Source organism: Anabrus simplex, chromosome 1, assembly GCF_040414725.1.
Source record: "Anabrus simplex isolate iqAnaSimp1 chromosome 1, ASM4041472v1, whole genome shotgun sequence".
NCBI classification, from domain to species: Eukaryota; Metazoa; Arthropoda; class Insecta; order Orthoptera; family Tettigoniidae; genus Anabrus; species Anabrus simplex.
In genome coordinates, this window is record NC_090265.1 from 375,861,701 (window position 1) to 375,876,438 (window position 14,738).

At 39.3% G+C, this 14,738-nt stretch overlaps 1 protein-coding gene across 1 annotated transcript; it reads left to right on the forward strand.

Moving 5' to 3' along the window:
• Positions 1-6,063: 6,063 nt before the first annotated feature.
• LOC136867748 (heat shock protein 68-like) lies at positions 6,064-8,353 on the forward strand. Its single transcript, XM_067144730.2, has 2 exons — positions 6,064-6,231; positions 6,629-8,353. Exons 1-2 carry the CDS (start codon positions 6,064-6,066, stop codon positions 8,351-8,353), a joined length of 1,893 nt encoding a protein of 630 aa, XP_067000831.2.
• Positions 8,354-14,738: the final 6,385 nt, after the last annotated feature.

Here is a 14,738-nt window from a genome sequence, read left to right on the forward strand (position 1 = left end):
TACATCACAAAAAGTGGCAGATGCATACTTAAATGAAGACATTTGGGACAATGTGAGGTCTACATTTTTGCATTTTCACCACACAATACGTCATTTATCATCTTGACGAATTCAAATGATTTGAACGGATCATTTTGTTCAGCTTATCTCTAGCTGCTGCAGCTACTTCTCCGCGCGATGATTGCAAACACATTCGGACTTCTTCAATAACTGCTAATAATTCAACAAGGGAAACACATTCAGACTTTTTCAATAACTGCTAACAATTCAACGAGGGATAAAGCTTCCAGCTTCGTTATCACAGCAGGCAATTTGCCAACATTTGATTTTCTATAAATCAAGCCTTGCTGCACATTCTTTTCTGCTGAATTCCCCTTGCGCATGGTTAGGCAAGCAGCTTTATCTGCTGGAAAACTGTCTGCTACCTAAAATTGGAAAGAAATAATTCAATTAAGCGAGATTATGCTTAATCAATGGCATGAAGTTCACTGATGATACATTAAAATCATTCAATATATTTAATATTTAACCTACAGTCCAGATTGATGATTTCTTACTGACTTAACTGCTTCAAAATTATTGCAATAAAAGATTGAAGCATTTACTCAGGTACCCCATCTCGTTAGAATAGGTTGTAGTGGCAAAGGCAAATCTGACAAGCTCTCTCTGTATGCAGCAACAAGAGCAGGAGCTTTCAGAAATACCTTTACTATGAAAATATTGAGTCAGAATATGATTTAGAATATTAAATTATTGCTTTTCAGTATACGATTTAATTCACCCTGAAATTTATTCAACGCTACTTATATTTTATGCCTTTATTTACCCTCTTTGTGGAAGAAATCAGTTAATTCACGTTCTCATACTTAACACTTATTGTTTCTGCCACACGATGCTGCACATGGACTAAAGATGTTACATGCTTCATATTGGTGTAAAACACTTTAACGGCTTTCCAGCCTTCACCATGTATGGCGCGGCATCACTGAACAGTAGGAAAAGCCTTTCCTTAACTAAAATATTTGACCACCAATTTCCTGATATATCAATAAAAGTATTAGAATTCATTTACATTTTAAAACACTACATACACAATTTTGTATGATAATTTACTTAAATGAATGAACATGACTACTCACGCATTCCTTCATAGAATTACAATTGAAGAATGGTTTGTTTTTTGTAAAACTTTGCAGCACACAAAATGAGCTTGACCCAGGTCCATTCTCACTGAACTTTGTAAATATCAAATCTGCAACATATCGACCTGCTGAGACCATAGTTTCATCCACAGAAGCCCATATTATGTTTTAATCTCCAAAGTCGTTTTGAATTACATCTAAAACATACTTGGTGAATACGCTGCAATATGCTGTTCTAAGTAATGAGAGTGATAATCATCATCATCATCATCATCATTTTCCTTTATCCAGCTGTAGCCGGGTAGGGGCAAATATGGTTCCTCTCCACTTTCTTCGGTCTTTCCACCACTCCTCCTCCAACACTGTGTCCCAGTCCAGGTTTCTTTCTATAATGCTGCGTTGGATGGTATCCTTCCATCTCAATCGTGGTCGTCCACGGCCTCTCCTTCCTTGGATTTGCATTTCCATCACCTTTTTTGGCATTCTTTCGCCGCTCATTCGCTTTATGTGCCCAAACCATCTTAGTCGGCTCTTCAATGAGAGTGATAATATTAGATAAAAATAGTACCGGTAACTGATTGACTTAAAAAGATGTAACAAAATTCACTTGGAATATGATGCACTGTAAAATAAGTACAGTAAAACCTGCTCAAAGCAGAACGTCTGTAAAGCGGAAACTTGTCCAATGTGCACGAAAGTTATGGTCCTGGCGCACTGGATATGTCTTTGCATGTTATTTATGTTGTATAAAGCGGAAACTGTTCAACGTGGAAATGGAAAGAAATTATGAAAATAATTACTGTATAATGCGGAAATTATGCTTCAGCTGTGAAATTTATTTAGGCATACTCGGTACTGCAGGTACATAAATATTTCGCTAGGGGAAAATTCAGGTGTTTACAGACCGTAACACGCTGCTCTAATGAGGTCCAGATTTCCCAAATTCCTGCTAGAATGGGATTTTAAATCTCCACTAATTGCCTGACTCTTGCCATGGTTTGTAGAGATCTTTATCTTGATGTACAACTTGAGCCCAGTTCTAACGTAAACAGTTCGCTTACTTTGTGTCCCATCAGTAAATTTGTGTCAGTTTTGAAGAAATGTAGTCACTGAAACTGAACGAGAAAGTGAAAGTTATTGAAGTGAGTGAAAATGAAAAGTTGTCTGTGCGTGAAATTATGTCGCTTTTCAGATGTGGAAAAACACAAGTTTATGAGACTTTAAAACATAAGGACAACTACTACTAAGCAGTGGAATGGAGGAGAATGGACAAATAAAGAGGAAATCTAAGGTAACAGGCAATGAAGAAATCAATGATTTAGTGTGGGAATGGTTCGTCAGTGCCCGTTCGAGAAACCTTCCGGTTAATGGACCTGTGCTACAGAATGAGGCTCTTGCCCTTGCTAAAATGCATGGCAACAATGCCTTTAAAGCATCAATTGGGTGGCTGGAGAGTTTCAAAACAAGACACAATATCATATGGAATGAAGTCTGAGGCGAGTCCAAAGACGTGGATAGAAATGTAGTAGCTGAGTGGAAATCGAAGCTGCAATATTTAATTTCTATGAACCTAAAGACATTTTCAACGCTGACGAAACAGGATTGTTTTTCTGAGCCTTGCCTTCAAAGTCACTTGCGCTTCGTGGGGAAAAGTGTGGCGGGGGGTAAAATGTCGAATGAAAGACTTACAGTACTGTTGTGCGGTAACATAGACGGAGAAATGGAAAAGTACCTGGTAATACCAATATAATGGTCCTTTATTGGACATTATAAATTTTCCAGCTAACTCATTCCTGGTTGGCAGTGTTTTGCCCTTGTGTGCTAAGTTGGGCTCATCAGTTGGTAAACAGCACACCTACCAAGATGCATGGCTAGTGCATACCGTGGAGGCCACGACGTAAGCTACTTGGAGCCACCGGCAGTGCCAATGCACTAAGAGAGACTTTGTCTCATTACCCAAAATTGCTGCCTGCCTGGCCATCAGATGGTATAGATGTTGATTCCCATAGGGAACGTGAAATATTTGTCCCGAATGAGTAAATTTATAATACCAATATAATGGTTCTTTATTGGACATTATAAATATTCCAGCTTTCCTGGTTGCCAGCGTTTTGCCTGTGTGCTAAGTTGGGCTCATCAGTTGGTAAATAGCATAAATAGCACACCTACCAAGACGCATGGCTAGTGGATACCGTGGAGGCCACTGCATCGGCTACTTGGTGCCACTGGCAGTGCCAATGCACTATGAGAGACGCTATGGAGGAAAATAATTACTTTATAATGCAGAAATTATGCTTTAGCTGTGAAATTAATTTTTTTAGAAACTGAATTAAACAATGATATCTGCAAAATTCTGAAAAGATATCACATACCAAATGACCTGTAAATTTCATAACTCTACCTTTAACAGTTTAAAGATATTTTAAAAGAAACCATGTAATCAGATGTATGCCTACCTAATAAGGTAATATTGCCATGTATGGAATGCTTTAAGTACCTGTATAGAATAAAAGCCTTTCCTATTTATATAGAAATCTGGATCATTTCCTGGTTTGTCAATTTTTATGTGACAACCATCGATGGCCCCAATAACACCTAGAAACCCTCTTTCTCTGAAATGTAGTTCACTATCCCTTTTTCCAACTTTTGTAGGTCAGGTGATTATTTGGGCAGATAGATTGCTCAAAAAACAGAACAACTCTTTGGATCACCCTGTGTAAAGAGCTGATGGCAACATCAAATCTGTCAACAGCATCTGAAACTTGCAGTTTGGTGTCTCATGAAAAACAGATATGAGAACCTGAAATTAGCAATGCACATGTATTATGCCCAAGAAGAATAAATACATGTATAGGCCTACTGCTGAGAAAAGAATGCACGAAGCGTAGTCAATTATAAATTACCACTGCCAACCTCACTTAGAGCTGATAGTTTCCTATATTGCCCATAGAGCCTTTTAAACGGAGGAGTAGGCTGAAACTGCTCAGCAATATTTTCAGCAACTGCTCGAGTGATCCGCAAATGTTCTAAAAATTAATTATCTTATCAATCTATCAATCAATACTGATCTGCATTTAGGGCAGTCGCCCAGGTGGCACATTCCCTATCAGTTGTTTTCCTAGCCATTTCTTAAATGATTTCAAAGAAATTGGAAATTTATTGAACATCTCCCTTGGTAAGTTATTCCAATCCCTAACTCCCCTTCCTATAAATGAATATTTGCCCCAATTTGTCCTCTTGAATTCCAACTTTATCTTCATATTGTGATCTTTCCTACTTTTAAAGACGCCACTTAAATTAATTCGTCTACTAATGTCATTCCACGCCATCTCTCCGCCGACAGCTCGGAACATACCAATTACAATAATTATTTATAGACCCACCTGTTCGATTCATACTGAGGGACTGCCTGTTCTGAAAATATTAAGATATAGGTAATAAGCCTGGTCCTTTTCACCAGAATTTAATCATGGTATAAACACATAAGAATTACAGCATTTATTTTCAAATAGGGTATTTTCCCCAGTGGCAAAATTATAAGAAATACGTATTTACATATATCATACTACTCATAATATTGCCTCCTGCTGAGTTCTTACTTCCTCCTGCTATGATCTCATTCTACATTTGAATGAATGCATATATTTTTGGAGAGGATTTTTTTTTTGCTATTGGCTTTATGTCGCACCAACACAGATAGGTCTTATGGCGACGATGGGATAGGAAAGGCTTAGCAGTTGGAAGGAAGCGGCCGTGGCCTTAATTAAGGTACAGCCCCAGCATTTCCCTGGTGTGAAAATGGGAAACAACGGAAAACCATCTTCAGGGCTGCCGATAGTAGGATTCGAACCCACTATCTCCCGGATGCAAGCTCACAGCCGCGTGCCTCTAACCTCACGGCTAAAAGACAAAGCCTACTGATTACTATGGTCTCATAATTTAAAATACGACAACTTGGAAAATAATTTTAAAAACTTTGTAGTTTAGGATTCACTGAAATGATTACGTAATAATGCAATCGAGCCTTTGAGAGCAGTAATTCTATTCTTAGAACAAAGACATTGTCCAGATGTAACTAAGTTACTCTCACACCACCAACACAAGAATTAAAACAGAGGATTTTTCCTCTTGGTGAAACTCATAACCTGACTTTACACCCAATTTTCCATCTATCTCAAATTGTCCATTTTTCTTCTTCTTCTTCTTTCCCAATCGCTCACAATTCCGTTCAATAACACTCCTATCGTGGGACTGGAGACAAAACAACACAAATGATCAATATTATACCTCAAAACTTTAGTTCTGTTTCAGAGTTAGTGGAAATTCAGAGTAAGTTTTGAGTTAAGGAACTGCAGAGTACATACGGAATAGCACTACACTTATTTACATCCAAATATTCACAGTAATTATTTTACAGCGTTTCACCATGACAATTCTCAACTTTCAACAAATAATGAATTATAGGACAGGACACACTGGTACACACAGCATAAACTCCGTAAGCCCATATGGATATGAACAGTTGAATTGAATCAATTGAAAACATGTTTTTTTTAAAGGAGAGTTGAGGAGCGCTGCTACGCCATATTAAAGTGGATGACGTCAGCATACACCTTTAAGAGGTACGATGGTTGGCTGTTATTGGTTACATAGAGAGAAAGGCAGCCGATGGCAGCCAATAAGAAACAGGATTTGTACACCCTTCGAGATCATTCGAGATATTCCGAGTCTGAGTTACTACCATCGCATTGTGATTACACCAATCAGAAGCCGACCGACTTGGTCGCGGTATTTCAAGAGATTTCTAGGACAGTCAGGAATTTAGCAAGAGCATATAAATACTGGTGGTGTAGGTAATTTCACCGCAGTTTGGCTAGAATCAGATTGATGAGAGAAGTCAGTTGTGTGGAATTAACTTAAAATGGGATTTGCGGTGGGAATCGATCTTGGGACGACTTATTCATGCGTTGGTGTTTGGCGTAATGGGAAAGTGGAAATTATTGCTAATGACTTCGGTAACAGGACAACTCCTAGTTATGTGGCATTCCACGAGAACGGAATACTTATAGGTGATGCCGCGAAGAATGTGGTATGTAATCCAGTATATTGTACAAATTACTGTACTGTTGTAGGCCTACTGTACCATCAATTTTATTTTATTTTCTTTCAATTCAATCTCTTGCATATGCTGTGATGGCCAACACTGGGCAAGGAGAAAATGTGAACGTGGATGGAGGTAGGATGCAGCCGTGGGAAGTTTGGATATATCACTCCTGGATTGTTCTGGAGTGAAAGAAGAAAACCCATAGTGCTGAACCATCTCCATTGACCAATACAGGGAGATGCATTTACTCTGTAGGCAAAGTATTAAGCATGTGTATTATATTGTGAGTTACTTGCTCAGTGGATTGATATGTTACTAGTAGTATATTTTTGTAATTCATGGCTCTAATATTCTGTTTTTTCTTTTTTTTTTTTCTTTTAAGATGTCGGTGAACCCTAAAAATACTGTATTTGATGTCAAGCGTCTTCTTGGGCGAAGATTTGATGATCCAAAGGTCCAGGACGACGTTAAGCTTTGGCCATTCAATGTAGTGAATCATCGAGGAAAGCCAAAAATTGAAGTGGATTATAAAAGGAAGTCAAAATTCTTTGCTCCTGAAGAAATAAGTGCCTTGGTTCTTGCCAGAATGAAAGAGACTGCAGAGGCTTATTTGGGTGAAACCATCAAGGATGCTGTTGTTACTGTTCCTGCTTATTTCAGTGATATTCAGCGACAAGCTACCAAAGATGCGGGTTCAATAGCAGGTCTGAATGTGCTTCGTATAATTAATGAACCTACAGCTGCAGCTCTGGCTTATGGGTTTAACAAGAATTTGGTAGGAGAGAAGAACATACTCATCTTTGATCTTGGTGGTGGTACTTTAGATGTTTCCATCCTTACTGTTCATGAAGGTTCCTTGTTTGAGGTAAAAGCAACTGCTGGAGACACTCATCTTGGAGGAGTTGATTTTGATAAGCGCCTGGTTAATTATTTTGCTGAAGAGATCAAAAGAAAATTCCAGAAAGATATTCATCAGTATCCACAGGCTGTACAACGTCTAAGAAATGCTGCTGAGAAAGTAAAACAAACTTTATCCTACAGCTCTGAAGAAAGCATCGAAATTGATGCTCTTCTAGAAGGGATAGACTTTAGAACTAAAATTTCTCGTGCCACATTTGAAGAATTGTGTTGTGATCTCTTCCGTGCAGCTCTGGGACCTGTGGAAGCTACTCTAGCTGACGCCAAGCTTGATAAAGATTCTGTTCATGAAGTGATACTTATAGGTGGCTCCTCACGAATCCCTAAAATCCAAAGTCTCTTGCAGAGGTACTTTGTTGGTCGAGCACTCAGTATTTCTATCCATCCAGATGAGGCAGTGGCACTCGGTGCAGCTATTCAAGCTGCAATCCTAAGTGAAAATGATAACTCTCAGCTCAGAGATACGCTTCTTCTGGATGTGGCTCCTTTATCCCTTGGAATTGAAACAGCTGGTGGAGTCATGGCTAGAATCATTAAAAGAAATTCCCGTATTCCCTGCAAGCAAATGGAGATCTTCTCCACACATTCTGATAATCAATCTAACGTCATCATTAGCGTATTTGAAGGTGAGAGATCTTTAACTTGTCACAACAACCTCCTAGGAACATTTAGTTTAACTGGCATTCCATATGCTCCTCATGGTATTCCAAAGATTGAAGTGACATTTAGTCTTGATGCAAATGGTATCCTCAATGTTTCAGCCAAGGAATGTAGCTCAGGAATTTATCGTAAAATTACTATTTCTAAGAAAACGGACTCTCTCGCACGAAGAGAAATGCTTCATATGCTTGCAGCAGCTGAACGCTATCGAGAAGGTAACAGGAAGCAAAAGGATAGATTGAATGCTAAAAATGAACTTCAATCATTCATATTCAGTATTAAGCAAATAATTGTGAATGCAGGGGAAAACCTCAGTGAGAGAGATATACATTACATTCGCCTATTATGTGATGATATGTTAGAGTCTTTGGAAAATAATACTTCATCTAATGAAATGGAGTATCAGTCCAAGAAGAAATATCTGCAAGATAAATGTGGTCCTATCCTGGGGAACTCGATGCCAATAATAGAAGGAAGTAGTGACCAGCAAGTAGAAATCCCTGAGCCAACAGTTGAAGAAATTGACTGAGAACTTTGTTTTAAGCTTTCATATTAATGCTTTCAATTTCTGTACATATAATGACGTAAATTTTGTCCTTTTCCAGAGGAATTGAAGGATTATTTTATGACAACATGAAGAAAATAAAAATTAGGCCTACATTAAAATAACTGCAGTTATTCAGTATTGCCTGATGAACTATTCTCTTGTGAAGACTGAGAAGAAATGTATGTTATATTAGATGCATCCATTGTAAAGCAAGAAACAAAGTTCTGACTATTGCATTTGAAGGTTGCAGTTAAGAAAATGTATGTATGTTACTTCTACTGTTTCACCATTCTTGTTGCCTTTGAACTCATTAACATACTGAGTGTAATGAATCTGACTGAATAAATTGTTTTATTAAAGTTCTATTATTTGAGTCATTGGTCGCATGAAATTTTTCATATGTACAATCCCTCAAAAAAAAATGAGCATATGGTATTGTGTAAATTACTTGTAGCTCTCGAAAAGAACGTTTGTTGTGGGTATCTGCAGTATTTGTATCTACAAGGAAGATGAATAGTATTTTGATAATAATAAAAGTTAAATTTGATACTGTATTAAATGTGAGGATCTTACAATACCCTGTGTTCATTTTTGCTCTGAGCAACTACATTAATTCATTCTTTTGTCAAAATGAATTAATAGTACAATATTAGAATTCAGTTATTTCTTTCTCTCTGTATTGTGTAAAAACAAGTTACAAGATTGAGAGCAACTGCAAAAAAAGATCTTGTCAGTAATGTGAGATGATAAACAGGCTGAAAAGTTAGGTTGTAAGTTTCCTCAAGAGGAAAAGTCCTCTCAGTTTTAATCACTGTGTTGATAGAGTGAAATTACCTAATGGGGATCACTGTAAGTACCGAGGTCTTAATATAAGGAAAGATCTTCATTGGGGTAATTGCATTAATGAGATTGTAAATAAAGGCCTTCACTTGAACCGCGATGGAACATATAACTCAGCATGATTTGTTCTGGGTGATTTCCAACAAAAGAGTAGGGTTACTAAAATGTTGCAAACTTTGGGCTGGGAAGACTTGGGAGTAAGGACACAAGATGCTTGACTAAGTAGTATATGATATAGATGTTGATTCCCATAGGGAACCTGAAATATTTGTCCCGAATGAGTAAATTTATAATACCAATATAATTGGTCCGTTATTGGACATTGTAAATTTTCCAGCTTACTCATTCCTGGTTGCCAGCGTTTGCCCCAGTGTGCTAAGTTGGGCTCATCAGTTGGTAAATAGCACACCTACCAAGACGCATAGCCAGTGCATACAGTGGAGGCGTAGCATAGCATAAATAGGTTATTTCAATTCTTTCCCCAGAAGGGGGAAAGCAGGCCATCAGCTCAATGATGGAGCTCTTAGACCATAGAAGGAGAAAAGGTCAGTAAGAAAATTAAGTGTAGAAGGTATGTATCGTACATACCGGAGGGGGGGGAGGCAGTGAGTGAAATTGTCGTAAGGGCACCATCACAACAAGCCGGGACCCAGGGAAGACCTGCAAAGCACCCCGCACAGGCAAACCCCCACAGCACCTGAGGGAGAGGGAACAAGAAATTTATTGTAGAGTACGTGTATCGGGCGCGTATACCGGAAAATTTGCTACACAGATTTACATAAACACTTCACATATAAGGTGTTGGGATAATGGGAGGGTGCAGTATGTAGTTGGAGGAAGGCGGGAGGTAGTGTTGTGAGAGAAGGTAGTAGAGGATGATGGTAATATTGGTGATGGAAGTGGCTAGGAGGTCTAATGTTGGGCGGGGCGATAGAATGAAGTTCAGTTGTGGAGCGGGTAGGTTGGCGGTGTGCGGCGGTGGGGTGGGTGGCGGGGCGGATGGAGAGCTAGGAGAAGGGTTAAGAGGGGGAGAGTGGTTGGTGCGAGGTGGGGAGCAAGAAGGCTCCACTCTATATGAAAAATCAGATCAAAAATTAGATATATGGCTTTTCAGGCGTTTGCTCTGTTAACCAGTGTTTCGTCTTAGGTCTGACACTAGACTCTTCAGAGTGGGATGTGTCAGACCCTACCCACTGATGCTGGGGTGTATGCAGGTGAACTTATCAGAAGCCTATTTAAGAGGCACAGTCTGATAACTGCATACGGGAGATAAAACTCCACACTCCAGACTGTGCCTCTTAAATAGGCTTCTGATAAGTTCACCTGCATACACCCCAGCGTCAGTGGGTAGGGTCTGACACATCTACTCAGACCTAAGCCAAAAACGCTGGTTAATAGAGCAAACGCCTGAAAAGCCATCTAATTTTTGATCTGATTTTTTATATGCTCTATTGATGGAAAAATATCTAATTCCCTCCATGGGAACTTAGAATTTCCATTTGGAATTGCTAGGCGGGCATTAATTCCATTGTGGAGTTTTATCTCCCGTATGCGGTTATCAGACTGTGCCTCTTAAATAGGCTTCTGATAAGTTCACCTGCATACACCCCAGCGTCAGTGAGTAGGGTCTGACACATCCCACTCCGAAGAGTCTAGTGTCAGACCTAAGACGAAACGCTGGTTAATAGAGCAAACGCCTGAAAAGCCATATATCTAATTTTTGATCTGATTTTTTATATGCTCTATTGGTGGAAAAATATCTAATTCCCTCCATGGGAACTTAGAATTTCCATCCACTCTATATGTTTGCCTGCGGAAACGGACGCCGGTAGCGATGAGATGGTCTACGTTGGCAGCTGATGAAAGTTGGAGGCGAATCATGAAAGTCGGGCCGTCGTTGTTAAAGATGCGAAACGCCCAACGACCTGGGACGCCTGCCAGTTGCAGTTCATGAAGTAGATCCCGTTCGGTGACGGCGGGGTCAATCCCACGGATGACACAGCTCAGAGAGTGAAACAGTTGACGAGCTGGAGTGGAGGTGTCGTCATTGCCATGGGAGAGTGGTGAGCTGTGACGGTGGCATCCATGAGGTTGGCAGGGGGCAGCTGGGGACTGGTTAGAGTCGTAGATAGGGAGGTGGCGGGTGTAAACATGATAGGAGAGGGATGACTATACCTAATAGTGGAGGTAGAAGAAGACGGGGAAAGATGGACAGAAGTGGTGACGGTGGTGGTAGTAGTAGGCGCGGAATGGACGGAAGTAGCGATGGTAGTAGTAGACGGAGCGATGCAGGGGGACGTGACTGTGATAGGGAAGTCAGGATCGGAGGCTAGTTGTTTTAAAATATGTTCAGGAGTAGGGACCGCTTCATAGAAGTCTCCAAAGAGGAATGCACCATCGGCGATGTATGACGCCGGTGGCTCCGGATAACAAAAGAAGACCACAATGTCTGGGGAGGATTGACCAGATGTAGCATCTTGGAGGCGGAGAACTACTTGAACTGTGACTCCATAGGAGCGATATCAATTGCGAATGTCAGATGGGGAATAAGTGGTGTCCACATTCTTGATGAGGCATGAGTATGACGGCATGATGAGGGGAGGCGACAGCCAACGAGGCGTCTGCCCGTTTGATTAATCTTGGGCCGACTGAGCAAAAAAATCGTGGACAAGTGACTGACGATGAGGGATCGGAAAGTGCCTGTGGAGGCCACTGCATAGGCTAATTGGAGCCACTGGCAGAACCAATGCACTATGAGAGACTTTGTCTCATTACCAAAAATTGATATCTGCCTGGCCATCGTATGATATAGATGTTGATTCCCATAGGCGACCTGAAATATTTGTCCCGAATGAGTACATTTTTAGTACCAATATAAATGGTATGAACTGGCCATGTGTCTTGGTAGGTGTGCTATTTACCAACTGATGAGCCCAACTTAGCACACTGGGGCAAAACACTGGCAACAAGGAATGAGTTAGCTGGAAAATTTATAATGTCCAATAACGGACCATTTATATTATTATAAATTTACTCATTCGTAACAAATATTTCAGGTTCCCTATGGGAATCAACATCTATATCATCTGATGACCAGGCAGACATCAATGTTTGGTAATGAGACAAAGTCTCTCATAGTGCACTGTCACTGCCGGTGGCTCCAAGTAGCCTACCCAGTTGCCTCCACGGTATGCACTGGCCATGCGTCTTGGTAGAAGTGCTATTTACCATCTGATGAGCCCAACTTAGCACACTGGGGTGAAATGCTGGCAACCAGGAATGAATTAGCTGGAAAATTTATAATGTCCAATAACAGACCGTTTATATTGGTATTAAGTGGTATATTCCGAGATGGCGTGGAATGATATTAATAGATAAATAAGCTTGAGTGGAGCTTTTAAATGTAGGAAAGATCATAATATGAAGATAAAGTTGGAATTCAAGGGGACAGATTGGGGCAAATATTGATGTATAGGACAAGCAGTAAGGGATTGGAATAATTTATCAAGGGAAATGTTCAATATATTTCCAAGTTCATTGAAAATATTTAAGAAAAACCTAGGTAAATAATTATAAATGAGGTAAGCAACTGATAGTGAATCTTTCACCTGGGCAACTGCCCTAAATGCTGATCATTCATTCATTCATTCATTCATTCATTGAAAGGTTACAGATCGCTTCATTTGGTTATGTCGGTATTTAGGGGTTATAGTAAGGATGTGAAGGAGAGAGCACATAAGTCACTGGTAAGACCCCAATTAGTGCACTATTTCAGTGGACCCTCACCAGGATTACTTGATTCAAAAACTGGAAGCGATACAAAGGAAAACAGCGCGATTTGTTCTGGGTGATTTCCATCAAAAGAGTAGTATTACAAAAATGTTGCAAACTTTGGGATGGAAAGACTTGGGAGTATTGAAATGAGCTGCTCGACTAAGTGGTATGTCCTGAGATGGTGTAGAATGACATTGTTAAAATAATAAACTTAAGTGGAAATTTTAAAAGTAAGAAAAATCATTATATGAAAACAATTCAGAATTCGAGAGGACAAACTGGGGCAAATACTAATTTATAGGAACAGGAATTAGGGATTGGAATAATTTTCAAAGGGAGATCATCTATAAATTTCTCTGAAATAATTTAATAACAGTCCAAGTAAACAATTGATAGGGAATCTGCCACCTGGGCAACAGCCATAAAGTCAGATCAGTGGTGACTGATTGAAGCTGACACCTCACCCAGGGCACTTAAATTTTCTATTGCAAACTACAAAGAAAATGACCAAGTGTGTAAGAGAAGGAAAGTGTTTGACATACTTCTTCTTATTTTTCTTTGGTCACATGTTAATTGATTTTGTTGAATGTTTTCTGTTAAAACTGACCAGCATTTTCTATTATCACTGCATGTACTGATGTACCAAACTGTGAAATAAATCATTGCTTTCGAAATGTACCAAGATTGTTAATATTGCCTCTTTATTACCTATGAAATAAACTAGTTGCTGAGTGTTGTGGTGCGCTTTAGGATTCCACATGCAGCTCTTCGAGGACATGCCAGCCTGCTCAGTGCTTGAGTCAGCAGACACATGACCACTGCAGCTGGGTGTATAAGAAGGCCCTCGCCGAGAGAGGATCAGAATGCCACAAGCAGGCAAACCCTGCGACCCAAGCATGCAACGGTCAATATGGGCACCATGGGATATTAGGGCTTGCTTCGAACACCACTGTGACTTTATTATTTCTTTCAAGATGTCATATTATGTGTCTGTAAAGTTAGAAGCTAACACAGACTCTTCTCACACCAAGTCAGATAGTGTTCATATGGACTTATAATTTTTGCCAATATCTTCAAGTCTCCCTGTTCATATTACAGGCTTGTATTTTTGTGTGGATTTTAAGTGGAACATATATTGTGAATAGTTTTGTTCAGATGAACTTATAATTTATCGCTGCAATCTTCGAGTGTTCACATTGTAAATATCCAAAGTCTATTGAATGTAGGTATTCTCTTCAGTTTACATGTTTGTCATTCTCTGAAAGTCATCAGAATTATTTTTGTAACACAAGTGCAAATAGACTTGCCTTGTGTAATAAAGTTATATGTGTTGTCTAGTCATGAAAATAGATTCTATTAGGACACAACACTAAGTATATCTGTAGTTTTACTTATACATTGTAACGTAACCCTAATATTCTCAAATAATTTCCTAGCATGGTTCTGGTTGTGGGATTTTTGTATGTCACATTTGTGCTAGTGACAAATGTTAACTGTAACAGTTAACCACAACTGTTACTTTTAAGTGTGAACATTTGTCACATACTATGTATTATTGCATGTATACTGTCACATACTTACACATTTTGTTTTTGCATCTTGCTCAGTTTGTAATATAGGCTGATGATGACTCAAAAAAGAGTTGAAACCGGTACCACAAATAAACCATGTTGTGAAATAACAATCTTGTTCAACAAATATTGTATTGAAGAGGTGGAACATTTGAATTCACTTTACTATTGTGATTCTCAAT